A 14,501-nucleotide genomic window follows, 5' to 3' on the forward strand; every position below is an offset into this window, starting at 1 on the left:
ATTTCAAACTCACCGCAGATGTGATGCACACTTAGGCACCAAACAGTTAAACATAAGGAAAGTGTAGAGAAGAGACACAAATATTTCATACCACGGCATCCTGCAGAAGGTCTTCCAGACGTGTTGCTGTGGTGGAGCGATCACATGTGTACTTCTTCTTCATGGTCTCCTGTCTCTTCTTCAACGTCTCCTCAGTCTCCTTCACATCGGCAAAGAACTGGGTAGCAGGAGACAGCAGTGAGCATGGCAGATAGGGTGTGGTCCACAGGTGAGATTTACATATAGATTAAACGAACGTTGGTGTAATCATCAGAGGAATGGCCATTTGTTCCCTTACCTGGTAATGGGCAGTGTTCTCCTTGAGGTGAGCTTCGATGCAGCAGCACAGCTGGAGAATCCAGCTCCACTGAGTCTGCAATGCTGCTGTGAAAGCCTTTGGAAGGAAAAGAGATGAAAGTCAATTAGAGAGTACAGACCTTGGGATAACATCTGGATCAATGACCAGTCGTCCTGTGTCCGCCATCAGCGGTGGGGCATGGCCTCGCTTACCTCCACTGTCGCCTTGCCTGGGTGGCCCTCTTTGATGAGCTTGTCTCCAGTGGCCTGGATCTCATTGACCTTCCTCTCTCTGCCCTCAAGGTCCCTCATCAGTCCCTGTGGGGCACAGAGGCATTACTATAGATACCTTTGAAGCATCTCTGGAGCTTAGCTGGTATTGACCACCTCAGGCTAAAAGCTTCAGTAACCTCCAGGTCCATGCAGTGAGTGCGTGTGTCGAGGGCCAATGCAGTCGGTACTGAAGGACAAATCGTTTTTAAACTTACAGAGTAGTTCTCTTTCTTTGCTGCCATGTTGGAGTTGCGGTCGCTCCAATCAAAGTTGACCTCCTCCTCTTCCTTGTCATTGAGCCACATCAGCTCCTTGGTGGCAGCAGTGACGTAGGCGTGGAGTGTATCCAGGTTACGAAGACGAGACTTAGATGAGTTCTGCAAGGACAAAGACACGCAGTTAGATTCAGACAGGTAAAAGGGACAATCCTTTGGAGGACTGGGCAAAACAGAGAGACAGTTTTAATAAAAAGAAGTACCCACCAAAAGCTTAGCATACTGAAGATCCAGCTTGCCCAGGTACTCTCTGTATGTGCCCTTGCTAATTGGCGACAGCTGGCTCTGAAAGACAGAAGGTGAGAGGAACAATTAACATCATTTCCAGTAGGATGTCTGTAATTTGTTCATGTGTTTAGTATAATTCTTGAGGACCAGGGGCCGTATTCACAAAGAATCTTAGGGCTAAAAGTAGCTCATAAGTGGCGAACTTAGGAGAAACTCCTAAAAATAATGGGCGTGTCAGTCTTAAATTTAGGACTCCTATTTTTTTTTTACTAAGAGCAATTCACAAAGTATTTTATCCCTAAAAGTAGCACCTAAGTCTAAGACAGCTTAAAACTCCTCATGAGGACTCCTAAGTCACTAAGACTTATTCACAAAAAATCGTAAGATGGCTGCAGCCGACTTGGAATTGATAAAAGACATTGCTTAAACCGTGAAGGTATTAATATTGTCGTAGAATTAGCGCGGGATGCAATGACGCCTTATAACAACGATGTGTCCCGAAGTGAAATGTTTGGAAACATAAAGATAGCCTATTTGGCTTCGCGGAAAAAGCAAATGACGACACTGGGAATCATCAGTCAGCCGTTTAATTCATCAAACTATCAACGCACTGTAGACCCCACATCATCCAACAGTTTATCCAGTTGCCTTTGGACAATCGCCTATTACACAAGATCAAAGTAAATTCCATGGCGATCGCAGGAATGTCCAGTGACGGGACACACATTACAATAATTGCCCCATCAAAAGATGAGGACGTTTTCGTCCACCGTGGCCTGGATGTACCGATGACTCGTGCATTTCAACGGAGAGCGGTCTGCAGCAGGTTTTTGAGAACTTAACAGCTGGATGCCGCTGGGGTGACAGTGGCTATTGGTCCTGGGAACAGTAGGCTTTCGCTTAGGCTACGTTTCACGATCGTTTCGCTTTGATCAATTAAGATTGGAGGGCTTGAAGGGCCGTATGTGCTGATATTTGAGTGGTCAAGGGCTGGAAATATAATAGCCTAAAAGTTTGCTGGGTGCTTTAATTATTACTGCCTTGATTACATGCAATTGCCATATTTTATATTGATCGCTTTCTATTTCTCTTAACGTGCAAAGTGTCATTCCCGTTGGATGCACAAACTTGTCATCATGCGTGTGCATTCTGCTAACTGCACTGTCCATAACTATTTAATATGACTTAATTTGAAGCCTAGGTTATTCTCTTATTTTCAGTTGATATAGTGGGATTGTTAGAGGGACGTCACAAATTAGTTTTTAATGAGAGAGCCTGTCAACAACCAATCACCGTCCTCACCCCTTCTAAACTCGTGCATGAGAATCGACGTCATCCATAGCAACGGTGCTTTTATCTTAAGCTTAGGAGTTTGTATTATCCTTAGTATGAGTAGGTCTCAGAGGCGTTGTGAATCACTTTTAAGAAATTACTCCTACGTAAAATGTTTTAGCGCGAGTTAGGAGCACTCTTAGTGGTAAGATAAAAAGCTTTGTGAATACGGCCCCAGGACACCATTTCCATCCTGGAAGGAGAAGTGAGCATCTTGGCGGTCTACTCAACAACAGATTGAACTGGAAATGGAATGGAAAACACTGAGGCTTTCTACAGGAAGGGACAGAGCAGATTCTACTTCTTAAGGAAGTGTAGGTCCTTCAATGTGTGCAGGAAGATGTTGCTTATCTTTTACCACGCTGTTGTTGCAAGTGCAATTTAGTTTGCAGCCATCTGATAAAGAAGGCTGGCTCTGTGCCTGTAGTTGGTTGTTAAGAGAAGGATGTTGCACAAATGGCTCAGCATAACAGACAACATTTCACATCCTACTGGTCAGACAGCAGTGATTTCAGTTAGTGATTTTAACTCAGCTGTAATTGGGGCCGCTAGAAGAAGTCAGTCCCCCCCCCACCATAATAGCAATATATAATGACTCCCATCTGTGCCAGGAGAGGAGGCTTATCCTCTGAATAGCAATACACAATGCACATTCTACATTAAAATTAGAGCTATATCTCAATTTTTTTTTTTTTATTCTATTTATTTGATCTAGTTGTATAGTAGTTTGTGTATTATACATTTATTAAAACTACATTTTTGTACCTTCTTCACTGTCTATTTTTGTGTAAGCTATGTATGTTTTGTGAGTTATGTGATTTTCCATTTTGGGGATCAGTCTATCAATCCATCTATCTATCAATCTATCCAAAGGACACCCAAGCTAAATTAACTTCCTCTTTGACAATAAATCATTGTGTTATCTGATGGATATCAGCTCTCTCAATGTTAATTACCTCGTCAGCTCGTGCCCGCTCAATCTTGGTGCGGAAGTCCTCCACGGTCTGGTGCAGGCCTCTGTGGCTGCCCAGCTGCGACTCCACAGTGGGCAGGTCGGAGCCCCACTCGCCCCCATCGATGCGGCGCTGGTTCTCCTCCACCCAGGCCAGCAGGTCCTGGGTGTAGCGGAGGGTGACCTCGTCCAGCTCTGGGCGCCCCTTCATGGTTGACCTCTGCTGGCTGACCATGGTTGACTGCTGGCTGACCATGGTTGACTGCTGGCTGACCATGGTGGCCTGTGCACCGGACTTCAGGCGGAGATTGTAGTCGCTGCGCAGGTTGACAAGACGCTCGTGCAGACGGTAAACCCTGTGTGGATACATATGATAGGATCATTCATGTGTGCAATTCAAAGGGTCTCCGACAGGTTAACATCTTTTCCAGATTTCCCCTTTGTAGAACCTGTAATAATCTTCAATCAGTGGTTCAGTGAGGCATATCAAAGTGTTCAAGTCTAAGTTCCATTCGAACACTACATTATTAAGAACTTACCTGCGGTACATTTGCTCTGCCTGCAGGTGGCGTCCATCTTTGAGGATCTGCACGTCGTTGAAGAGAAGGCGGATCATGCCGTCAGCTTTGTCAAGGTCTTTCTCGACCTCAGCAGCGTGCAGGGCGGATTTTCCTGCACTCAGGAGACGGATGTCCTGCAGGAGAGACACATACACTTCCAATCACCACACGTCACAGGCCACTCTCCCTACCAAGCCCAGCGAATCCAGCCGTAGGCTGCACTCACTGATTGACTTTTGGGAAATGAACCTCCTCTGGCTAAGGCTATAAGAGCCAGACTTAATGACGGTGTGTCTGTGGTTATTAAGTTATCAATTAGAAACTCCAGTTTGTTTGTCTGGACTCATCACCGGAATGGAATGTGTTCCTAGTGTGCAATTTGAGGAGAGTGATTTAATAAGAGCAGTGTTGGAAGGCTGACTGGGGTTACTGTGTAGTCTAAGGGGAGAGGCTGCATGACAGACCTGTCCTGAGGTGTCTGTGCATGCAGCCCTGGTTGCCCCCAAACACAGCTAGCAGTGGCAGGTAGACTCACCGACTGAAGGAGGCTCTCCAGCTGGTTCAGCTGCTCCTCACACACACCGGACTCCATCTGGACTTTGCCCACAATCCTCTGTAGCCGCTCAAGCCTATGTCAAACAACGGGACGTTAGGAGACATGTTAGCTTCAGAGGTCACCTAAGAGCAGGCTTTCCCACACAACTGGTGGTTATGACGATCACTTTACAACTGGAAGACAAACAGACTGTGTTAGTGAGATGTTTCCATGACTATGTTTATAAATGCACATTCATTGTGGCTAAATCACTGTATAGCCTAACATGCAGCCGTATTCACTGATATAAATATGCTTAGCATGTAAGTTTTAGGATATCCAAAATAGATATCCAAGCAACAATTCATTCCAAATATAAAATCAGTTTGTTTAAGTGAGAAAGCATACATGCGTATTTCCAGTAAATGTATGCATGTTTACACAGTTTATATGTAAATATATATGTATACAGACAAAAAGCAAGTATGATGAATCAAATTAAACAAATGACCACACAATGACCACTCACTGCTTCTTTCTCCTTCGCCCGAGCAAATACTCTAATCTATAAACGTCTGTCACGAACGCCATGGCTCCAGTGATTCATCTAAGAATCCCGGGTACAGAGACGGGCTGGTCCTTATAAAGTCCTACAGCATCGCGGAACAGAGACATCCGCTGTCCAGCAGACAGAGGAGTGGACGTTTCGAGTCACTGGGTCACCTATTCCAGTGAAGCATCGTCCAGACGCAGCTAACGAGGCAGGCTGTCTTGTGACGGAGGGCCAGCCCATTTGTTCCCAGACGCGTCGTGTCTCCATATTTGCAGTCCGAGTCAGCCGACGGCAATATGAATCTCGAATTTTGATATGATTATATGCTGACCTTTTAACTTATCCTATTACTGCTGTCTGCAGTAATGTTGCCAAAGTTTCGATCTGTGGCTAACAAATCTTATATGGTTTCCTGTAATGTTTTCATTAGGAGGGAAATATTCCCCGACAACTGGTGTCCTCACACCCTACCAATGATTTTAATGGGAATGATAAAAGTTATGTTATTTAACCATCTTGCATTCTGAAAGATGTGAGTGTAACGAGGGATGAGAGAGAGGTATTGTTTTGTCAACCATTTTTGTTATGCTCCCAGATTACAAGGCTTACATAACATGAGTGAGGAACAAACTGTTCTCATCATAGCCCTACACATCCTAAAAGGGTTGTGTCTTATTTACTGTATCGGTGCAACACAGATTATAAAATCCACAATAAAAACAATAAAAAAACGGACTAGGCGCCAGCAAGAAAACCATAGAACTGTGATTTGAATTTTCCAGACAACTGCATTTATCTATAAATGCAACCTCAGTGATGACTGACTGACTGAAAATTACACCTTAGCAAAATCAACTTGTTCTGCCAAACTGTCTTACATAACAGAGAGGGGGAGATAGGGCATATCGAAATACACTGCCAGTTCAGCATGGTAGCGGGGTTAGGTCTTTTTTAGGCAGTCTAGAATTACAGTATACTACTGTGAATAGTTGCTTCCTTTGTGAGATGATGAGGGGCTGGGTTAGTGTATTTCTCCTCTGTGGTCTCCCACTGCTTTGTCACCTTTCAAACTCAATCCTGAGCAGCTTTTCTCTCTCCAGGATGGACACGTGCAGGCGACCCCATTCCTTCTCCACATCAATAGGGTGGTAACCTGGGGGAACCTTGATTTGACCAGCCTGAACGGCACCCTGTGGTAGTCAGTGAGATATGGAGAAATGAGTACAGGATATTAAACAGATAGCTGTATATTGATGCAGATTACAATAGGTTGAAAAATGCATAAATACAGAATTAATATACTAGAGAACCCTGCTTTGTACACAGAGTATAACTAATGCTATAAAGTAATTACTTGGCTTGTTTGCATTGTCTAACATTGTTGTGTGCATACATTATGTTTGTTTGATTGATTGATGAAGATTGATCACAAACCTCAAAGGACTGGTAGATATGTTTGGAGCGGTTCTTGTCAGATTCCTTTGCTGGGAGTTCTGTCTCTTTGAATTTCAGGAACTGGCGCCAAAGGATCTGGAAGGGGGACCAGTTACATTTATTGAAAAACAAAAACTTGAAAGTGTTTCCAGAGTCTAAGATGCACCACTGTGGATGTGCTTTGTTTGGGGATTTTAAGGACCTAACAGAGATTGTTTGGGCAAGAGGATGCTAGTTAGAAGTCTTAGATACATCAATCAGACGCTCAATGACTTGACATTCTAGATTAACATGCTAACAGCTGCATGGGTGTAACAGTTGTCACATGTAACACTGAACATGTAAATATCATTACAAGATACTACAACATGTTACATTTCCTCGAATGAGTTTCAAAAGCCTCAAACTCCTCTGACACTAGTGGCTATTGGGTCCACATGGTAACGTTAATCTAAGAAGCTTTAATGAAGCTGTTGTGTGCTTGTGTGTTCATCATTTCACTCAGGGATGGCCAATTGGAGGCAATTCAGACATCTACCTCAAAACTTCACCTTTTGTATAATCTTCTATGCTCACCTACAGACCATCTACATGTAACCAGGTGAAACAGCTGTGGCATGCACCTTCTTTGTGCTTTCATGGAGCTGCTCATCCCTTTGTCTCTTTATGAAGTGATCTGTACAGGGTGTGGTGGCATATCCCTCACTGAATTACAGGCCTGGGGCTTTGATATTCCCTGAGTGAAAGCAGGCACCGCCCTAATGGGATCGGCCCGTACACAGTCTATGACAATAAGAATCCAGCCTGGTTCTGAGATGAAGTGGCATAATTGCTCCTCATGATCTGGCATAGAGTGACAAGAAGAACACCAGTGTTTCCCCTACAATGATATTAGGGTGGCGGCCCGCCCCCCCCCAACGACCCCGCCCGCCCCCCCTGGAAGGTCAAGTAAAAAAAAAAAAAAAATGTTTTTTTTTTTTTTTTTTTTTTTATAAATATAGCGCCAGATCACAAAATAAGTCATTTAAGGTTACCTTTACCATAAAACATGTCCAATTATACTTATTGACTGCTGTCATTCAAAGAAACACATGAGCATCATAATTCATTTAAGTGTTTGTGTCCGTGTCCGCCGCCGCAGCGCATCGCCCCCCTCCCCCCCCCCCCCCCCCCCGAAGCTGTAAACCTAGGGGAAACACTGAGAACACGTTTCTGCACGCCATGATTTTTTAATTGAAATGTCAAGACTGTGAACCCACAGCAGAAAGGATTGCATGTGAGATCAACTTCCTATGGAGAGAAAATTGTGTTTTAACCCCAGAGACGTGAACATGAAACTGAAGCATGTTGTAAAAAGCCTGCTCGGGATCCCCTTAATATGCCCGTTCAATATTTCAAGGAACATACCGGCATACAAGGGTCACCTCAGACCCGTTTACATGAAAATGATGTACTGTACCAAAGTCCTATTTTATCCTTAATGAATGGCAGAGTCACTTTCTTTATAATTTTAGTTGACACCCATTATATCATAAAACACATCATCGCTAAGGCAATATTGTTGCTAAAAGAAGTTCCATTGATATTCAGAGACTACACTGTATACTTTAAAGAGTGTTGCCAGTCGTAAAATGCCAGTCATAAAGTATTGGAAGCACCATTAGTGACAGAATGGAACCGTAGGACTCACCTCGACTTCCTCATAGCTGGCGGGGAACTTTCGCTCCTCGAAGTAGTGGATATGATGGCGCATCCACTGCAGAAGAATGGTGATCAGCTCGTAATACTCCTGCCAACGCAGCTCCAGCTCCTGTGGGAATCACCGTGTGAAACAAACACACACACACACACACACACACACACACACACACACACACACACACACACACACACACACACACACACACACACACAGACAGAAACAAATTCAACAACAGACAGGGGCTGCCTTTTCTCTCCAAAACACTAATTCACTAACTCACACACCATGCTTACTCAATTAGGTGTTGACAGTCCAGGCCTTGTCTGACCACGCACATATAAAGGAGGGAGAATGGTGGAGGCAGTCGAGAGGATGGAAAAACAAGAAAACCCTGGCAGATACACTAGTGCAGCCTGGCACTTCAACTAAGGGGACCTCTTTCACCTAAACACGAGTTGCACGTTAGGTGGTTATGTTTGGCATTGTCTCCAGGGCCTAAGCTGTGTACCTGCCAGGAAAGGGTGTGTGTGTGTGTGTGTGTGTGTTTGTGTGTGTTTGTGTGTGTGTGTGTGTGTGTGTGTGTGTGTGTGTGTGTGTGTGTGTGTGTGTGTGTGTGTGTGTGTGTGTGTGTGTGTGTGAGTGTGTGTTTGTGTGGTGCTGGCTCTCTCTCTGGGGTGAAGCCACAGCAGAGAAGTGAAAGCCATGAGCTTCTGATTTCCTCAAGTTCTCAAGACTTCAGATCACAGGACACCCTCTATCTTTTGATCAAGAAATAGCGCTGCAATGACTTCAGCTGTGTAAGCAACAACAAACCGCTATTTCTTTTTTAAAATGCATTAACGTTTGAAAGGCCACATATGTCTTTCTTCACCCTTACATATAACATAGGACAACATAGTTTACCTCAGTTTGGGCGATATTTGTGTGAATGGTTAGCCCCTGAGCATGTGGCTAATGGTTGTAAGCTAATTATTCTATCTGTGGAAATGGCATGGGAACAGTCTACATACAGCGGGCAAGACAGATGACCTTCAGGAACTTCATTCATAAAATAAGCACAAGATTTGGTTTGCTTTTCAGAACTACTACGTATCTGATAACCCTTGTGTAAAGGGGAGAGCCCACTATTGTGGGGACAAAATGACCAGATGGTTGAACTCTGTAAGGTTATTGACTGTTTTATGCAAATAACAAACTGTTCTTACATTGGCCTGAATGCCATCCTGGGCATCAGGGACACGGGGCATGGCATCATAAAGGGAGGACACATAGGTGATGATTGACTTCTCATCAGGGTGTGGCACATCAACATCTGAAAAATAAACACAAATGTTTTATTTACTTACATGGCCTTGACTAGCTATACTATTAGAAGCAACATCACCACAGGATGAATGCCTATCAGGCAATGGGCTTTTCACCTCCAACATCAAAAATCATCAGCTAAACGATGACATGTACATGTAATTAATCCTATTGGGCTGGTACTGAGATAATAACGCCCACAGCCACACCCTCCACCGAGTCATAGTTATGGCTGAGTCATAGTCATGGCTTACTGAGGTGGAAGATACATTCTCTGACTAAGCTTCTAACATAGCTTTCTATTCTTGGAGGACAAATAGCACCATAAATCTTGTTAGAAATGGCAACAATTACTGTCTGTTAAAAAAATAAAAACCCACAAGAGACATATCTGTTCACTGAGGACTTGGACCTGAACTGCACTTTGACAGACATGGTGTGGTCTGACTGCAGCACACAACACGTACCCTCTGGGTCCAACAGGCGAGTCACGCCCAGGTCGTTCTCTGCGATAGTGAAAGCCTGCTCCAGGTTCTCAATGTTGTTCTGACGGTAAACTTTAGTCATGTCAATGTACCGGGGTCTGGTAGGGACAAAACCAGGAGTTACCATGATAGAAGATATGTCACACATAAGATCATATGTCACACATAAGAGCAAGGATTAATTTAATTCACACTGTTTATGACAAACACACATGTAATTCTAGAAGCTTCCATCTCGATATATAGCAAAACACTGTTTGGTGTGTGGAGTTGCAAAATGTATTTCTCATTCAGCACTCGAAAAAGAGTGGTGGTGCAGTATAGAAAGACTTGTGCTTGGCTTTGGTAGAGTCAAGCTTTGGAAACACACAAGGTTTGGTCAGGTATGGTCAGTTTTGCAAATGATTGGAATTGTGGAGATTTTACGCAAAAGAGCTGAAAACTGTATCCATTATGAAAGGTTAAGAAGAACAGGGAAAACATTCACTACAGCAGTATGACAGTGTGAAGCTCTAAGTTATGAAGGTAGTGCTGTAGGCCATTGGATCGAAGAAGCACCTGCCCCTATAAATCAATAAGAACATCTGTCACCCCTGGGATACACAGAATCCATAAAATGCCACCCTAATATAAAGTTGAAAGGAACATATGAGCTCACATTTCTTTGTTTTCATTTCACCTTACCCTCCAGTATTAAATGAAAACTCTCTCCTTTCTATGAAAGTTAAATGGAATAAAAGTAAAAACTGTGTAAGGATGGTGTGTTTGGTGTATGTGTATGTGTGTGTGTGTGTGTGTGTGTGTGTGTGTGTGTGTGTGTGTGTGTGTGTGTGTGTGTGTGTGCATCTATGTGTTGATGTGTGTGTGGGTATGTGTGATGCTGCTGCATCTGTTAATGCACACAGACTGCAACACGAAACCGACCCGCACAGCTCTTTGACGTGCAGAGTGGAGCGCACAGCGTAATGGTCTCCGGGGCTGGGCGGAGACGAGGAGTCTGAGCTGTGCGCCTCCCTGAGGGATGGCTGCCTCACCGCGCCCCGCTGCTGCGTGTCCTCTCTCTGAGAGAGGCTGCGTGACCCCTGACCTCCTCGCACAGACTCCTCTCCCCCGCTGGACAAGCCCCCAGGACTCTGCGAGCCGCGGCCTGAGTCGTAGGAACCTTCGGAAGGGATGTCCTCGCAAAGCATGACCACGCGATCCTCCGCATCGCTAACGCTAGCTAGGCTGCTGGAGGAGTTGCGCTTTTTTTTGAATGTCAGCCTTCTCTTGAGGTTCTTTAGACTCATGGCTTCTTTGAGGAAAAATCTTTTTTTATTGAAGAGATCCTCAGATGTCCTCTGAATGGATTGGACTTGTTTTGTTTAAGTTTCACAGACAGTCTTCTAAGCTCTTTTTCCCATGGTTGTGGCAGATGTTTTTTTTTTCTTTTTCATTCAGAGGGATCTTCCCACAGCATACATAACCCAAATCGGCTTTTGTTGTATCCGTCAACAAACGTCTGTACTGTCTCCTTTGTGTTTTTGTGGGAGAGAAAAGAAAGCCTCCCTGTGGTGCAAAGACGCCAGTGCGGTAAATGTCTTCTGTCCTCAACTTTTTTTGTGATCCACAGTCTTTTGAAGAACTCGGTCCCCTCGGTTATGACCCCTTAAACGCAGCTTTCATAAGTTTCTGTGAATGCTTTCGTAAGTTTCCAAAGTCGCTTCTGACAAGTCTCGATGTTTTGTTTTTCTGATCATGAAGAAGCAAAGCACTCTGCAATCCCAGAGGATAAAAATAGTCCCACTTGTAAAGTTGTAGCTGTAAAACAGTGAGCTCCCTGACACTTCAGTAGCATCAATCCACAGGTGAATCTCAGTTTGACAAATGAAAATTCTCCAGCGCTCCTTTGCACACCCTATCTCCACGGAGTTTCCTGCACACTAACTCAGTCTCTGTATGTGTCTGTGTGGAGGTAAAGTGGGGCTGTACTGAGGCTTAGCAGGTACATGTTAGTGTTTCACTGGAGCTGCCCTGCAGGTATAACTTTCTCTCTCTCTCTTTTCATCCAGTAATGAGACCTTAACATGCACCACGCCTCTGAGCATTCAACCCTCTTTCTCTCTCTCCCTCTCTTGCTCTCTCTCTTCTCATTCACCTCTCTTATGTTCCCTCTTCTTGCTTTTACCTTTATTCACCAGCACAGAACACACCTCACAAATGGAGAAATTCATGTGAACCTGCTCTGCTCTCTGGGGCTGGCTCAGTCGAATGAACCCCTGCTATTACAAGGCATTTCACTTTTTACATCAGAAAAAGAGATGCTTATTTAATTAAAAGCTATTCTGATTACCTCCACTGGATATTCCACTTTGTCTGCAATAATCAAGGTCCTTTGTATTTTTGTGATTCGTTATGCAAACATCAGCCCTCAGCGTCTCTGTCAATCACAGACAACACCCTCCAACTGGCATTCCAGACCTTGGGCTATGACTTGCTCTATTACGAAATGTTCTGAATTTGGCGTCCCTTGCGTGGTAAAATATCAATCTGAATCAAAGGCAAGTCCGTTCAAGACAGCAGATCTTTCGCCAATTATCATTTCGACTCAAGCGAAACAAACAGCCTCTTAGAACACCGTTCTAAACCGACGGCAAAAACAACACATATTATGGTGATATGGATCAGTCTCTTTTAAATGTAGGCAAACACATTGCCTGCTTAACTGCACATGGAGTAAAATGGCTTTACTCACACGCAAAATTAAACTTACTCTTGGAGGATTACATTTGCAACTTCTTTCTGGCTTAAAATAACAACAATTAAATTGATTTGCCTGGAAGGTACACTAGAACTTAGCCTGGATACCAGCCTGAACTCCGCCCACAAAATATTTGGTCTGGGAGATTCAGTCTGGAGTCGAGCTAGTTGGGAGGGATTCAAGCCCACCGAAAAGTGATCTGACCAATAAAATTGTAGGGCGGGCTTTATACGTTGATGGACAGATATCTAGATAGAATAGCCTATACATCGGACAAAGATGGCGCGGTCTCGGGAGCTTAGTGGGACATATTTTATATGATTTAAGCTATCTACACGACTTTTTTTATGTCTACATTGACTCGGTTAGTTGTGTATACGCAAAATGAGTGTTGCCAAAGATTGTAGGTCTTAACTGAAGCACTCTAGACCATTATTGATCGGTTATGCTAACGCGTAGACAAAAAAAACATTGAAACAAATGGTAGCTTCTAGCCTTGAGTGCTAATTAAGTAACGTAAGCAGGCATATCTCAACAGATATTGACAGCGCATTCATTTTGAAAGAGGAACAGAGAAACGCGATCAAGGCATTTGTCGATTGAAAAGATGTTTTTGCCGTCCTTCCTACGGGATCAGGTAAAAGTTTAATCTATCAGATGATCATAATACTACGTTGCTCTGATTGGTTCTAGGTATCCAATTCAGCAAAGAGGAATTTTCTTTCCTGGTTCGTTGAAACACGCCCCATAATCACAGCCCAATGGTTCGGTCTCAGACTCATATTCTGACTAGAATTATGAGTATGACATCGTCAGGCTAACTAGAACTAGGACCACTACATGGTTTAATTGGCAAAAATTTCCAAAAACAATGAAAGAAAAACACTAGGAACTGTGTTGCCTACGTTATTGTGCTTAAAGTCCTATAATAATCTGCTAAAAAAATTGTAATATGAGGAATATTGAGGATGTTGCTCTACACTGTGCAACTCTACTCACCAAACAATGTATTTTTTTTTAAGAAACCCTTATTGAGTGTTTGTAAGTTAGTCTCTACTGTTTTACTGTTTTTGTTGGATGCAGGACTGTGCAGGCGGGTTGTCTGGACCCTGTACTCACTCGTGCTTGTGGATGACTGCGTTGAAGAGCTTGCCGTCTCTCCAGCTGGTGGTGAAGTTGTCACAGCGGAGGCCTGGGTAGCCCTCGACCATGCGCTGTGACCAGAGAAGCAACTTCTCCTTGGCTGTCATGTCATCTGACTGGCCATTGATCTGGATGTCTGAAATCTATGGTGGCCATAAAACATAAACCTGAGGGTTAAGACACGACATTTGACTATTTGATCAATCAGTGTCTGATTTAATTGGTTTACATGCAAGCTACAGATTGTTTAGAACACTGTGCAACTAAGCAAGGGAAAGTTCCAGAATAAACCATTCACCTCCCTTCTCCCAAACCTGTGATCGTTTTAAACAGAAAGACCAATGGCACAAGGGGAAAAAGCCGAATGCCAAAGTGCATTAATGAGAGAGGAAACTCTGACCACAGGCAGCGGACATGGAACCTCTAGGGGAAACTACTGTTTTGACTTGTAGGGCGAAACCACGTCACAGCCACAACGGCTAAATGGGAAAGAATGAGTAAAGCCCCTTAGATTCTCCTCTTCAGCAGTCTTGCCTCCTGTTGCTTTTTTCAGTTACTTACTGACTAAGAACCTTTAGAAACTGAGCTTGCTGACCAAAAAGCACAGTATGGTACTGTCTGTAAAAAAATACAATCGTTAACGTGACA

General features: G+C 43.8%; 1 protein-coding gene across 8 annotated transcripts in view; it reads right to left on the reverse strand.

The window, feature by feature from the left end:
• The window catches only part of LOC308380402 (plectin-like), a 122,548-nt gene that overhangs the window by 19,925 nt on the left and 88,122 nt on the right, over nucleotides 1-14,501 (reverse strand). For all 8 annotated transcript variants that reach the window (XM_080857728.1, XM_080857727.1, XM_080857730.1 and 5 more), the window contains 14 exons: nucleotides 13,830-13,996; nucleotides 9,953-10,068; nucleotides 9,386-9,492; nucleotides 8,169-8,288; nucleotides 6,479-6,574; nucleotides 6,107-6,234; nucleotides 4,492-4,585; nucleotides 3,936-4,090; nucleotides 3,401-3,752; nucleotides 1,092-1,169; nucleotides 825-986; nucleotides 550-654; nucleotides 338-433; nucleotides 92-217 (listed from right to left, as the gene is read on the reverse strand). In XM_080857728.1, coding sequence (XP_080713854.1) covers nucleotides 92-217; nucleotides 338-433; nucleotides 550-654; nucleotides 825-986; nucleotides 1,092-1,169; nucleotides 3,401-3,752; nucleotides 3,936-4,090; nucleotides 4,492-4,585; nucleotides 6,107-6,234; nucleotides 6,479-6,574; nucleotides 8,169-8,288; nucleotides 9,386-9,492; nucleotides 9,953-10,068; nucleotides 13,830-13,996 — 1,902 coding nt within the window. The remainder of the gene's footprint in view (nucleotides 1-91; nucleotides 218-337; nucleotides 434-549; nucleotides 655-824; nucleotides 987-1,091; nucleotides 1,170-3,400; nucleotides 3,753-3,935; nucleotides 4,091-4,491; nucleotides 4,586-6,106; nucleotides 6,235-6,478; nucleotides 6,575-8,168; nucleotides 8,289-9,385; nucleotides 9,493-9,952; nucleotides 10,069-13,829; nucleotides 13,997-14,501) is intronic.

Source organism: Sprattus sprattus (assembly GCF_963457725.1).
Source record: "Sprattus sprattus genome assembly, chromosome: 19".
Lineage (NCBI taxonomy): Eukaryota > Metazoa > Chordata > Actinopteri > Clupeiformes > Clupeidae > Sprattus > Sprattus sprattus.